General features: G+C 51.3%; 3 protein-coding genes across 3 annotated transcripts; 2 read left to right on the forward strand and 1 right to left on the reverse strand.

The window, feature by feature from the left end:
* Positions 1-225: 225 nt before the first annotated feature.
* On the forward strand, positions 226-2065 carry J4E93_008897 (uncharacterized protein; the record flags this gene model as incomplete). The annotated part of the gene is made up of 3 exons (XM_049346794.1): positions 226-808; positions 858-1245; positions 1297-2065. 3 exons carry the CDS (start codon positions 226-228, stop codon positions 2063-2065), a joined length of 1740 nt encoding a protein of 579 aa, XP_049196214.1.
* Positions 2066-2831: 766 nt separating this feature from the next.
* On the forward strand, positions 2832-7779 carry J4E93_008898 (uncharacterized protein; the record flags this gene model as incomplete). The annotated part of the gene is made up of 6 exons (XM_049346795.1): positions 2832-2981; positions 3034-3753; positions 4419-4604; positions 4674-5835; positions 5884-7182; positions 7235-7779. The coding sequence occupies 6 exons, from the start codon at positions 2832-2834 to the stop codon at positions 7777-7779; spliced, it is 4062 nt and encodes a 1353-aa protein (XP_049196215.1).
* Positions 7780-10893: 3114 nt separating this feature from the next.
* On the reverse strand, positions 10894-11690 carry J4E93_008899 (uncharacterized protein; the record flags this gene model as incomplete). Its single annotated transcript, XM_049346796.1, has 3 exons — positions 10894-11274; positions 11337-11465; positions 11523-11690. 3 exons carry the CDS (start codon positions 11688-11690, stop codon positions 10894-10896), a joined length of 678 nt encoding a protein of 225 aa, XP_049196216.1.
* Between the last annotated feature and the right edge of the window lie 836 nt (positions 11691-12526).

Consider the following 12526-nt stretch of genomic DNA (forward strand, 5'->3'; position numbering starts at 1 on the left):
ACGCCGCGAGCAGAAAGAACATCCGAAAGAGCATCAGACAGAACATCAGAGTCAACACCATCAATCGCCACTTCTGCACATGTTGTACAGACCCCTGCGACTACACCTCAAAGCGTGTCGCGCATTGTTGTTGCTGCCAATGGCTCCTCTAGCTATCATGGGCGTACGAGCACGTTATTTGACGAAGGCACCAACGATCGATATGCTGCTGAAGCACGACCCCAAATGTCAGATGAATGGATCGAAAAAGGTCTTGTTGCTGAAGCTGCTCGTCAGAGACAACTTGAGACGGTCAATTTTCGACTTAAGAAGCTCGACTTCGACGGCGTCGAACCTGAGCTTGGTATGCATCTATTGTCATTACATTGGAACCGGCAACACCATTCGTTCCTTACTACCTATCGCCCGGCCTTCATGCGTGACATGGCATGTGGCGGTCCGTACTTCTCCAAACTTCTCTTGAATGCCATCTACTTCGGCGCCAGCAAGTTCAGTCCACGGCATGAAGTTCGCCGTGTTGCAGATGATGTCCGCACTGCTGGTTGGCAATTTCGCGAAAGGGTGAGGGAGCTCCTAGGAGGTGCTTTGGACAAGAGTGAAATCACAACAATTCAAGCGTTGCTAGTTATGACCAACTCGTTGTTTGCTCTTGGCGATGAGCGCAGTGCTGCCTGGTTGTACGCTGGGCTGGCATTTCGCATGATTGTTGACCTCGGTCTTCACGTTGATAAGCCTGAATTTGCAGGATATCGCAAACTTTCTGATGAGGATCATGAAATCCGACGTCGCGTTTTCTGGGCAGCATTTGGTAGGTGTAGTCTTCATACTGCTCATCATGAAACTAACTAGAAATGCAGTCGTCGACAAGATCCAGAGCCTCTATCAAGGTCGACCAGTAAGCATGACAGACACACTCGTACCCACCAAATTCCTCGACACCTACGAAGAACTTGAGCATTGGACACCCTTTTCCTATTCCACGCAACCAGACGCCGTCTATCTAGGTTCGCCGGCTTATAGTATCTCCACGTTTCGACACCTTTGCCAGCTCTCGGTTATTCTGAGCGACATACTCAGCACCATTTATACCGAAAGAAGCTTCGACGTAAGCCCTACAGAGCTGTCGACCAAGTTGGAGAGCATCCATCAAAAGCTGATAACATGGCGTGGGCTTCTGCCCGAACACCTCACGGTAGATGTAGCCGAAGTAGCGGCGACACCTCCTCCGCATGTCCTAAGCTTACAGTAAGTGATCATAACGCTGCATACGCCACTTATGTACTAAAACAACACTAGCGCCTTGTATCATGTTCTCACGATCCTCTTGCACCGACCCTTCGTCGCAGACGGGCATCTCTACAATACATCACGCGCCATCTCCGTGAACTCGTTTATGGCGTGCGCCACTGCGGCGGATGCCATCGTACAGCTCCTGAGAGCATACGACAAAACTTTCAGCGTGCGAAGAGCTCCCTATCTGATTTCCTATGCGACTTATGTCGCTGCCACCGTACACGCCCGTATTGCGGCGAGACGTGGTACGGGCTCTCAAGCCCACAAGAACCTTGAGACTTGCTTGGCTGTTTTCCGCGAAAACCAAGAGACAAATTGGGCTGTACGACGCGCCAATGCCATTATCCAGAGCCTGATGAAGAGATTGGGCGTGGTTGCACCCGAGCTGAATGGCATACATATCGGCAGTGGTGAAGACAACCACAGTAGCGCACCAGACGTTTCTTTGGGCAGTGCAATGGATCGCGAACCAAGCTTGCAAAGCTTCGATATCGATGGAATTATCCAGAGTTTTGTCCGAGATCAGGACTCGTCGCATCTAGCGCAGCCAGGATCAATGGACCCTACTGCCGACTTGGCTGTACCTGGAGTGCCGCCATCGGCGTACAGTACCACGGAGACGGCAAACCTGCCCTTTGGAAACTCTGGAGATTGGACTTATCAGGGCCAACAGCAAACCTTCAGTGAGCAATCATTTTCAGTAGACGACCTACTTTATGGTTTCAACGGGTCAGAGCTTGATCAATTTCATATGCTTGACTGGGACATGTAAGAGCTTGAAGTCTTGCATGAGCCTGGCAAACCACCGTTGCCGGAATATCCATCTCCGAATGTATACGATCAAGGTTTCCTCTCGCAAAAAGACTTTTCAGGCTTGAGCGCGAAAGACAGAGAAGAGACGGGTAAAGTGACACAAGAGATTTCCGTTGGCGCGTCAGATCCTGTGGCCATCAAGTCCCGCGGGAAGAAAGCCGAGGTTTTACCGCGGCTAGGCTTTCCGCAGCAACTTGAGATCCCACGGCATCTTACGCGCGCTAACGGGAAGAGTCTCATGCTTCTACCCGTTGGTATCTACCCGAACACTTTTGGAACGAAGACATATATAGAGAGCTGCTCCGTCGAGCATGATGACACATGTCAGCCTAGAGACGACGCACCGACTTCATCACCTTCATCACCTTCAATCGCAGCATCATCCTCTATAGATGCTTCGCACACTTCTCAAACCATCCAATTTTCAAAAGGCACACGCCTCGACTCTCTCTCACATCTCGCCGATCCGCATACCTGAACTCCCAATGGCACACGAAAGCGCCCCGAAAAGGGTGCGACATAGCCTACCAGCCGTTTTGATGCGTGCTGGTACTTCGAAAGGTCTCTTCATCCATCGTCACGACTTGCCATCTTCCCAATCAACGTGGGCAGGCCCATTACTTGCCGCCATGGGTTCTCAAGGCTCGGATGCTCGACAGATTGATGGAGTAGGAGGAGCGACTTCAACGACTTCCAAGGTTGCAGTGGTTTCGCCATCATCTCGAATGGGCGTCGATATCGATTATACTTTTGTACAAGTAGCAGTGGGTCAGGAGATGGTCGACTTCAGCGGAAACTGTGGAAATATGTGCGCTGGTGTTGGGCCATTCGCTTTACAAGAGGGATTAGTACGGGCACGGCCCGGAGAGAAGACTGTAAGTCTGCACATTCTGATTGAGGGTGACAGATTACTTACTCTCGGTATAGCTCGATGTACGGATCTTCAACACTAACACATCGCGGCTCATTGTCGATACCGTTCAAGTAGATGAGGACGGGTCGTTTGATGAAGACGGAGACTACGCGATACCAGGCGTCAAAGGAACCGGAAGCGAAGTTAAGGTTGCCTTTGTGGATCCTGCCGGGAGCATGACCGGAACCCTCTTTCCTACTGGGAGACGATACGATAATATTCATGTTAAAGGGCAAGACGGGGATGGCTTCTCTGTCAAGGCGACATTAATTGACGCAGCGAATCCTTTTGTCCTAGTCGACGAACGAACATTAGCGCCAAACCTAAGGAGAGGTAGCAAAGACACCGCCGTCTATCTCAAGCACATGGAGTCAATACGATGTACTGGCGCCGTTATGATGGGTCTCGTTTCTGATGTAGACGCTGCTGCAAAAGTCCGCGGGACACCGAAGCTGGCTATCGTTTCTTCTACTCAACCAGACGATCGTTCTCGGGAAGATACTCCGGACGTTCATGTCCAGGCCTTTAGTATGGGCAAACCCCATCCAAGCCTGCAGCTCACAGGTGCAGCATGCTTGGCGTCGGCAGTATGCATAGAGGGCACGGTAGCCCACGACGTTGCATCCGGCGGCAAGGCACAGGTGTCCTGGCAGCCGTCTTCACCTGAGCGGACACCGAGTCCATGCTCAGACTCTGATGATAGTTCATTCGATCTTCTGCCAAGCCAGAGGAGAGTATGTCTTTCGCATTCGAGCGGGTCGATCAAGGTGGATGTTGTGGCAAGTAGCTCGGAATCGTTCGCTGTTGTCGATAGATGCGTTGTGTCGCGGACTGCTCGGCGGTTGTTCGAGGGAAAGGTGTATTATTATTCTAGCAGCGTGTAATCAAAGTAAATTCAAGTACCACAAGACGATACCGGGAATGCGCAGGCTTCAGCCACAGTTGTAGAGTTTGGAAGAGGCTGGTGCATGACATCACACGCAGAAAGACGTAAAGCGCGCCATCACTTGATCGTGCAGCGGCCACGTACCTGCCAAGGCGTCACTCGACGCTGCCAGAAGCCGGCACACGGTCGTGATACAACACTAGACTGCAATTAGATGTTCCAGAGAGTGTTTGAAAACAGAACACGTCGTCAGATAGGATTAGCTTTGTGCAGTCAAACAGTGGTTCGTGTGAAAGTCACTTGGTGACCAGACCCTCGTGGAGATCCCTGCTCGAGAGTACCGGTGCTTTGACGTTTTGGTCCACATCGACATTCAGCAACACCATCCCCAACGACAGCCCGCAGTCAACTCGCCATTTCCTTGCCTCGCCCCGCCCGCCAATCAAAGACGCATTTATTACTACTAGCACCAATGCGATAATCCACGGCGACGAGCATCTTTTTCCACGCTAGCTCTGGACGGATAGGCCACGTTGGACCGCGGCGCAACAGTCGACTCCTGGCCATGCCAACATGTCAAAAGCATCCACGTCCTCATTGCCCCTCTACAATGCCGCGGGCCTGCCCTCCAAGTCTTCGCGGTCCTCTTCGCCAATGCTGCAGCCGCCAGACGCCATCAAGCGCAGCACCACGCCCTCAGTACGCCATGCGCTTCCACCACCGCGTCTACTGTGGAGTTTTGGAGACGTCGCTGACACGTGTGTATAGTCAATAACATCCGCCCATTCCCTCCTCTCTGCACAGGACACGGCCCACAAGCTCTCGACGTCGATTACACATGGCCTCTCTGCCTCCGACGCCTCGGCGCGCATCCACACTCACGGCCTCAACGAACTCCCCCACGAAGAGCCCGAACCGCTATGGCTCCGCTTCCTCAAGCAATTCAAGGAGACGCTCATCTTGCTGTTACTCGGCTCCGCTGCTGTATCCCTAATACTGGGCAACTTGGATGATGCAGTGAGCATTGCTGTGGCCGTGACCATCGTGGTGACAGTGGGCTTCGTGCAGGAATACCGCTCGGAGAAGTCAATTGAGGCGCTGAACCAGCTGGTCCCGCATTCGGCACACATCATTCGCGCTGGGGTGGAGCAACCACGGAGCGGCCGCATACCGAATGGCACCTCAACTGACGGCTTAGAGTTGGAGAATCTGAAAGACACCACTTCAGCCCTGTCAGCTGCGGAGCGCAAGTCAACTACGATATCTGCGACGTTGTTGGTACCTGGCGACCTCGTCCTCTTCCACACGGGAGACCGCATCCCGGCCGACATTCGTATCACGCACGCGGCAGACCTCAGCATCGACGAGTCGAACCTCACCGGAGAGAACGAGCCTGTCTCAAAGTCGCCAGACACCATCACACCTCCGCCGGGCGTACAACGACCATCTTCACCTTTCTACGCGTCCGAAGCCGCAGGAACGGTCGGCGCTGATATACGACTGAATGATCAGAAGAACATCGCTTTCATGGGTACATTGGTTAGATCGGGTTACGGACAAGGAATCGTTGTCGGTACAGGAGGCAACACGGAGTTTGGTGCCATTTCTGCATCTCTGCAGCAGATCGAAAGCCCCCGGACGCCTCTCCAACTTTCAATGGACCGTCTGGGCAAAGACCTGAGTTACATGTCTTTTGGAGTCATTGCCTTAATTGGTCTGGTAGGGCTATGGCGCGGTTGGAAGTTCATCGAGGTCTTCCAGATCGCGGTCTCACTCGCTGTCGCCGCTATACCCGAAGGACTGCCGATTATCGTTACTGTCACGCTTGCGCTGGGTGTGTTGAGGATGTCCAAACGCGACGCTATTGTTCGGAGATTACCCAGTGTTGAAACGCTGGCTTCTGTCAATGTCGTGTGCACTGACAAGACGGGTAAGTCAAACATTCTCCGCGGATACAACATTTACTGACTTGGACCAGGCACGTTGACCACAAACCACATGACCGTTACGAAGATATGGCATTTTGAAGAAGCGGCACCGATCGATGTTAAGACGAAGCACGACTCCGAGGACCTCGATTCGCCGACCCGTAACATACTTCGAATTGGCAACATTGTCAACAACGCCCGCTTGTTGAGCGACCAGGCAGCCTCAGCGTCCACGGCAGCGGTACTTTCTTCGACTCTGGGAGGCGATGACAACACAGCTGCCAAGAGCCGATGGGTCGGTCAACCCACCGATGTCGCGCTCTTAGACCTGATGGACGCTTTCGGGGAAGACGACATCCGGGAAAGACTCGGCGAGCGCAAGTTTGAGACACCGTTCAGCTCGGAGAGGAAGTGGATGGGAGTCGTCGTTGGCGGTAATTCCGGCAACCTCACCCCTGGATCGGAGCACGCATACATCAAAGGCGCACTCGAACGGGTTCTAGACCGCTGTGATACCTACGTAACGGCACAAGGGAAAGAGGTGGCACTGGACCAGGCACACAAGCAAGAAGCGATGAAGGCCGCCGATGCAATGGCGCAAGAAGGCTTACGTGTACTCGGCTTTGCAAGCGGTGCGTCTCGCGGAAAGAAGAGGAATGCCAGTGGTACCGCCTCGCCTGCTCCGTCCACCAGCTCCGCGCTTGGTGATGATGAGCAGTACCGCGGTCTTGCATTCGCGGGCTTGGTCGGCATGAACGACCCACCTCGTAAGGGTGTAGAAAGAGCCATTCGGAGACTCATGGCCGGCAAAGTCAAGGTCATCATGATCACGGGAGATGCAGAGACCACAGCAGTCGCCATCGGCAAGAGTCTGGGTATGCCAATTATGCCAAACTCAGCACTTGGACGCTCAGTCATCCGTGGTGACGAACTGGATCACATGAGCGAGGAGGAACTTGCTCAGGCGATTGCTACAACCTCGATCTTTGCGCGAACTAGTCCTGAGCACAAGATGAAGATTGTCCGAGCGCTGCAATCACGAGGCGATGTCGTGGCAATGACTGGTGACGGTGTCAACGATGCGCCTGCGCTCAAGAAAGCAGATATTGGCATCTCCATGGGTCGACTTGGTACAGATGTCGCCAAGGAAGCCGCAGACATGATTTTGACAGATGACAACTTTGCGACTATCCTCAACGCGATCGAAGAGGGCAAGGGCATCTTCTACAACATCCAGAACTTCCTTACTTTCCAACTCAGCACCAGCGCGGCAGCATTGAGCTTAGTACTCCTGAGCACCTTCCTTGGCTTCCAGAATCCGCTCAATGCCATGCAGATTCTGTGGATCAGTGAGTCTCTCTATTCCACTTCTCATTGATACCTGCTAACCACCTATCCCAGACATCCTCATGGACGGCCCACCCGCACAGTCCCTCGGCGTAGAACCCGTCGACCCAGCCGTCATGGCGCTTCCCCCTCGCCCACGCCACGCTCGCGTCCTAACCCGCCCACTCATCCAACGCGTCCTCCAATCTGCCACCATCATCATGCTCGGCACCCTCACAACCTACTACCTCGAAATGTCGACCGACAACCTCGTCACCGCCCGCGACACAACCATGACCTTTACCTGCTTCGTCCTCTTCGACATGTTCAACGCACTTACCTGCCGCTCCTCCAGCAAATCCGTTCTTGCAGGCGAGATTGGTGTCTTCGACAACAAGATGTTTAATTACGCTGTCGCGGGCAGCTTGCTTGGACAGCTAGCTGTTATCTACTTTCCGCCGCTGCAAAGTGTTTTCCAGACTGAGGCCCTGGGTTTGGGCGATCTCGCGCATCTTGTTGCGGTCGCTAGTTGTGTGTTTTGGGCTGATGAGGGCAGGAAGTGGTATGTTAGGTGGAAGGGGCGGAGGGGGTATGGTGGGGGGTATAGTACTGTTGTTTGAGTATAGAGACTTGGGTAGAATAGGGTGGTGTAGAAGCGTTACAATACGCAATGGAAGTTGCTGTTCTCAATGATGTGTTTGGTGCGTACATTCGTACCGTGCGCAATGCAGATATGAGGACTTGATCATGAGTGTCGACAGACACCCCGAAATGGAGCGTATGCACTCATCCCATAGTAAGACTTCGTCTCATGTGCGAACGATGCCTCGCAGGAACTCACACCGAGAGCCCGACCATGCACGTGTTCCTGCAGGCCATATAAAAGCCGCATCTCTCTCTTTACCATCCACTCCTCACTAACTCTACTTCCTCGACGTTTTCTACAAAAAACAGGAGTTGTCCACGGACAGGTGTTTTCCTGAGAACCAAAACCAAAACACAATGGTATGTGTCCACTTGTGCAAAGTCCACAAAACGAGTTTCGAGGTTGCCATACACCGCCGATGCGAAAATCAAAAAGTCATGGAAAGGAGACATGACCAGTCTTGGGCTCTTGGGCTCGTGCGCAGTCGATATATAATCTGCTGAGCGATCGACATCTTCCTTCCTCCTACATCTTCAAAAAGACGGCGCACCAAAAGATGCGATTCAACATCCTGATGGTGTTGTCTATCCGACTATCAAAAGACTGAACAAAGTTTCCGATGTTTGCGCTGGCGACTGCAGGTGCTACAAAACACAATAGAAACATTCGAATGACAGAAGCTTTCCGGGACGAGCAAAATTGGTACATGTTCTTCGATATGTGCGGTGCGAGACTGATTCAAAAACAACAGCGAACTATACGTATGTGTTGAGGCCGGCCTGGGGGAGTATAAAACCTCGCTCTCTTGACGACTACCACCTGTATCTTATCCTTCTTGCTTTGCAAGCTATCAAATCACAGGACAGACAGATCCATGAGTTTCTTCGCTCTGTGTGGAACAAAATCGTTTTTCCATAAAAACATGTTGGTTTGAACGCGTCTCTGGCTTCGAGGACATCATATGTAGCTGTCATGAGGATTCTGAATGTTCCAGAAAGACCGCATACGTCTGATAAAATGATAACGTTAAGAGTGGTGTCAAAACATGAACAGTAGTATGCTATGATTATTATTCGAGGTTCCGGCAGTATAAATTCAGATCTATCGGTCTTCTCTGACCTCCTTATCTACACTTCCGCAACTTCGGAAAGCTACAAAAGGTGAGGCGCCAGTAAATATGGTCTTTTCTTGTTCTGGTCCAAAAAGAGACATTCGCGTAAACCATGTTCGTGTGGCGCAATCCAGAGGTCTCTTTACTTGGTTACACTCCCACGCTGCACGATCAAGATATCGGCATACTATGTTTACGTGGGTTTTTGAATACACTAACGTCATGCTATTGACGATTGAAAAGCCATAGGCCAAGGCCAGGGAGTTTTTAAGTACCTTGCTACAAACCTTCCTACTTTCCTCACCTTCTTGCTGTCAGCTTCGCCAATGTCTAAAATCCGGTCAGAAAGAGATAATGTGCCTGTCCGCTTCTGGATTCAAGTGCTGTTTCATGAAAGCATGTTTACGACTAAGGTATAAAAGTCAGAACAGACTCAAGACATGAGAAGTCGGCGTTGGTCAAACGTTTTGTATTATCAACAAGTCCAAATGGGTATCTCGTACCCTTTAGTCGTCGGAACTTTGGGACAGAATCCGCTCACGTTAATCTAGGGAAAAACTGAACAGGTCCGGAGCCTACATCGACGTTGGGGCACCTACTTTGCAGGTTTCCATGTTGATGTAGGCTGCAGGCCTGTTTAGTTTTTTTCCTTGTATGAGGTGCGCCTGTCGATTCTTTACACGCGCATTTTACTCTCCGAATTACATACGAAATGTGTTAAAATATCCAAGTAAAAGAGACTCAACATCATGAAGAAAGGCCCCACATGCAATTCTCAAAGTTGCTCCTTTCACCGATAATCACGCCCTTTAGATACAACTCCAAAAACAGATTCAGATTGACAAATGTCCTTGCCACGCTGCAAGACTACCGCATCTATTCAAGATCTCAAAAAGGGCCGGGTTACGCATGCGACTAGCGTCTCCAGACCTCTATATAAGCCCTCGTTCTTCTCTTCTTACTATCTTCCAATACCAAACATGTCTCTATCAACCACGCTGGTACAAAGCCATGTGGAGAAGGGAGAGTGACGTGCGTACCGAAAAAAAAAACACTTTCGATATGTGTAACATGTGGCTTGCTGTCTTCGTGCGTCTCAAAACCTCGACGGACGGATTCTATGCTGTTCTGTCGTCCAAATTCCGTACAAGACTCAGCCATGTGCTCTCCCCATATACATGTTCTACATTATACCTCCAAAAGCCGATCTGGCAATAAATATGTCTGCGACTAGCGTCATTGGGTGTTTATATAAAGATCCGTTGCGTCCTTACACCTCTTCAACCCAACTTACATTTACAAATCAATACCAAAACCTAATCTGGCTTCAACGAATGTGGATAAGTGGAGAAGGAGAAGAGGGAAGCACGCCCACTAAAACACATCCCCAACAATGCCGATGTATTGTGTCTCTCTCTGGTAATCTCAACTATCATCGTGAACGGTCGAAGTCGCCTGTTCTTTTCAAAGTTTCGAGTGCAGAAGACCATGTGCCTGTGTTGACCGCCTGGCCCCAAAATAGATCTTGACTCGTGCATGTCGTTCTATCGCTTGGACCAAATATGGAAGTAGCGGACACGATGGACGTTTGAGTTACGTTTCTGACCGTATAGTGAACGATCACTGTGTAGAGAAAGTTACGAGAAGACTAGGGTATTGAATGGAGATGATCATCATCATTGGGGCCCGAGACCATCCAAAAGAACTGCCTTTCGCAGGTCATCTTACCCAACAGTTCCCTTGTCAAGGGGAATGAGGAAGCGTGGGCGATGCAGATTGCTCGTGCTAGGTTCTGTCTTTGAGAAGATTTGCGTCTCTGGCTTTCACCGTCTCGAACTCGTCTGGTGTACGCTCACGCTCAGAGCTCCCTCACGTCGTCCTTCACGCGATCTGGTAGTGATATCTGGAATCGCCCATCTGGCGCGAAACCACTTTATGTTATTCTCTTCTCGCTCACGGTATGACCGATCATCTGCCTCATATCAACTCCACATCTCCCGTGCCACACCCCACACACCAAGCCCTCACCGCACTCCATCTCACAACCCAAACATCCCCCCTCTTCATCTCAAACCTCCGATCTGTTCCTTCCACGAATATCTCTCCTACATCGCGTAATGCCCTGACAAAGACCGCCTTATCCTCATCCGGTTTATCTATCATGCTTATACCGCCCGTCGTATCATCGAGCCGTTGTAGCGACGCCGGGAACTGCGAGAGGAACGAGGACGTGTAGTGCGAGGAGAGGAGCGCTTGATGCGACGTCAAGTATTGGTGTTCGGATGGGGAGAGGAGAGGCGAGGTCGTTTCGAGGGAGGTCGTATGTAGCGATTGGATGTGCAGAGGGTGTGCGTCGATCTACAGTCGCAGTGTCAGTATGCCGCTGTACAGATTGGCAGTAGTGCAAGACAGTGCCCTACCTTTTTTATCCTCGCCCTCAGAAAACTTCTCACCAAGAACTTGAACCGCTCAAGCTCCGTCTGTATAATGATGAGTTTGAAATTCGTCTTCGGGTTCATATCGCCCGTCTGGTCTTCGACAAGTTCAATCTGGCTGCGTCATTAGCTACCTCACGTCGCGCGCGCTGCAGGCTTCCATAGGCTCACCTGTCGCCTAATCCGCTCCAACACCCTCTCCATGAGCTCCTCAGGCCACGGTAACATCTCCGGCGCAACTCTTTCCGCGACCCAACACCGCGTTAGTTCCTGCAGATCGCGTGTCTCTCTTGGCGTCGAATCGACCGCGACCTCTGCGAGAAGGTCGTCGATGTCCATTGTACCGTTCCACACAAATGAACCCTTTGCTTTTTGCCAAATTCAACGGTCGTATCGGTCAGGTACGTAAGTCGCGTGTCTGCCGTGTCTCACGCGCGCGTGTATCGTGGCGGCACCGAGATCGAGGTAAGGCGGGGTGATGAGATCGAAGGTGAGCAATCGGCAGGCACCCGAAGAGCAGCGGGATGCGCGACAGAGATGTGAAGTATGTCTCGGGCCGGATGCATGCGTGTGTTGGCTTGCAGCGAGCGTGCATGCAGATTGCAGATGTTTGGTGGGGCAGGGATGCGCGATGCGGGGATCGCTTACCACTAGCGCCGACGCGTCCCAGTTTGGTTGCGACGCGACTTGACAGCTGAGGAAAAGCAGGTTACACATGTATGACGCCTTGGTAGAGGCTAAGGGTGCAGCTATCAACGGCCGTCGCTACCGTAGTATTTCGATATGAACCATTGCTAGTGTCTGGCTCAACATATAAACCGTGCATGCATTAGTTTGATGATACATCGCAGCTTCTTCATCAGGATAATGGTACAGGTGGATCAATTTGATGAGATTTCGTTGGTATTTCTAGCTTGGTTGACTGCAGGACTTCCTCAAGCCATTTTTCGTCCATCCGCATTACAGATATGTACAGCCTATTACCTCCTCGTATTCCTCTCTGTAGACGTACACGAAGCAGAGAATAGAAGTAGGTACAGGCAAATAGATGCATCAAAGAGTCGGGCGAAGGGTGATACAAAAGAAGCCAAGAAGTTCAGTCTGTGTGATGGAGGGAATGATACCAAATGAATTGTATTAAGGAAAGGGCAGTAGATGCCGTGTAGGTGATTAAT

Source organism: Alternaria ventricosa (genome assembly GCF_023758065.1).
Source record: "Alternaria ventricosa strain BMP 2768 chromosome Unknown scaffold_18, whole genome shotgun sequence".
Classification (NCBI taxonomy): Eukaryota; Fungi; Ascomycota; class Dothideomycetes; order Pleosporales; family Pleosporaceae; genus Alternaria; species Alternaria ventricosa.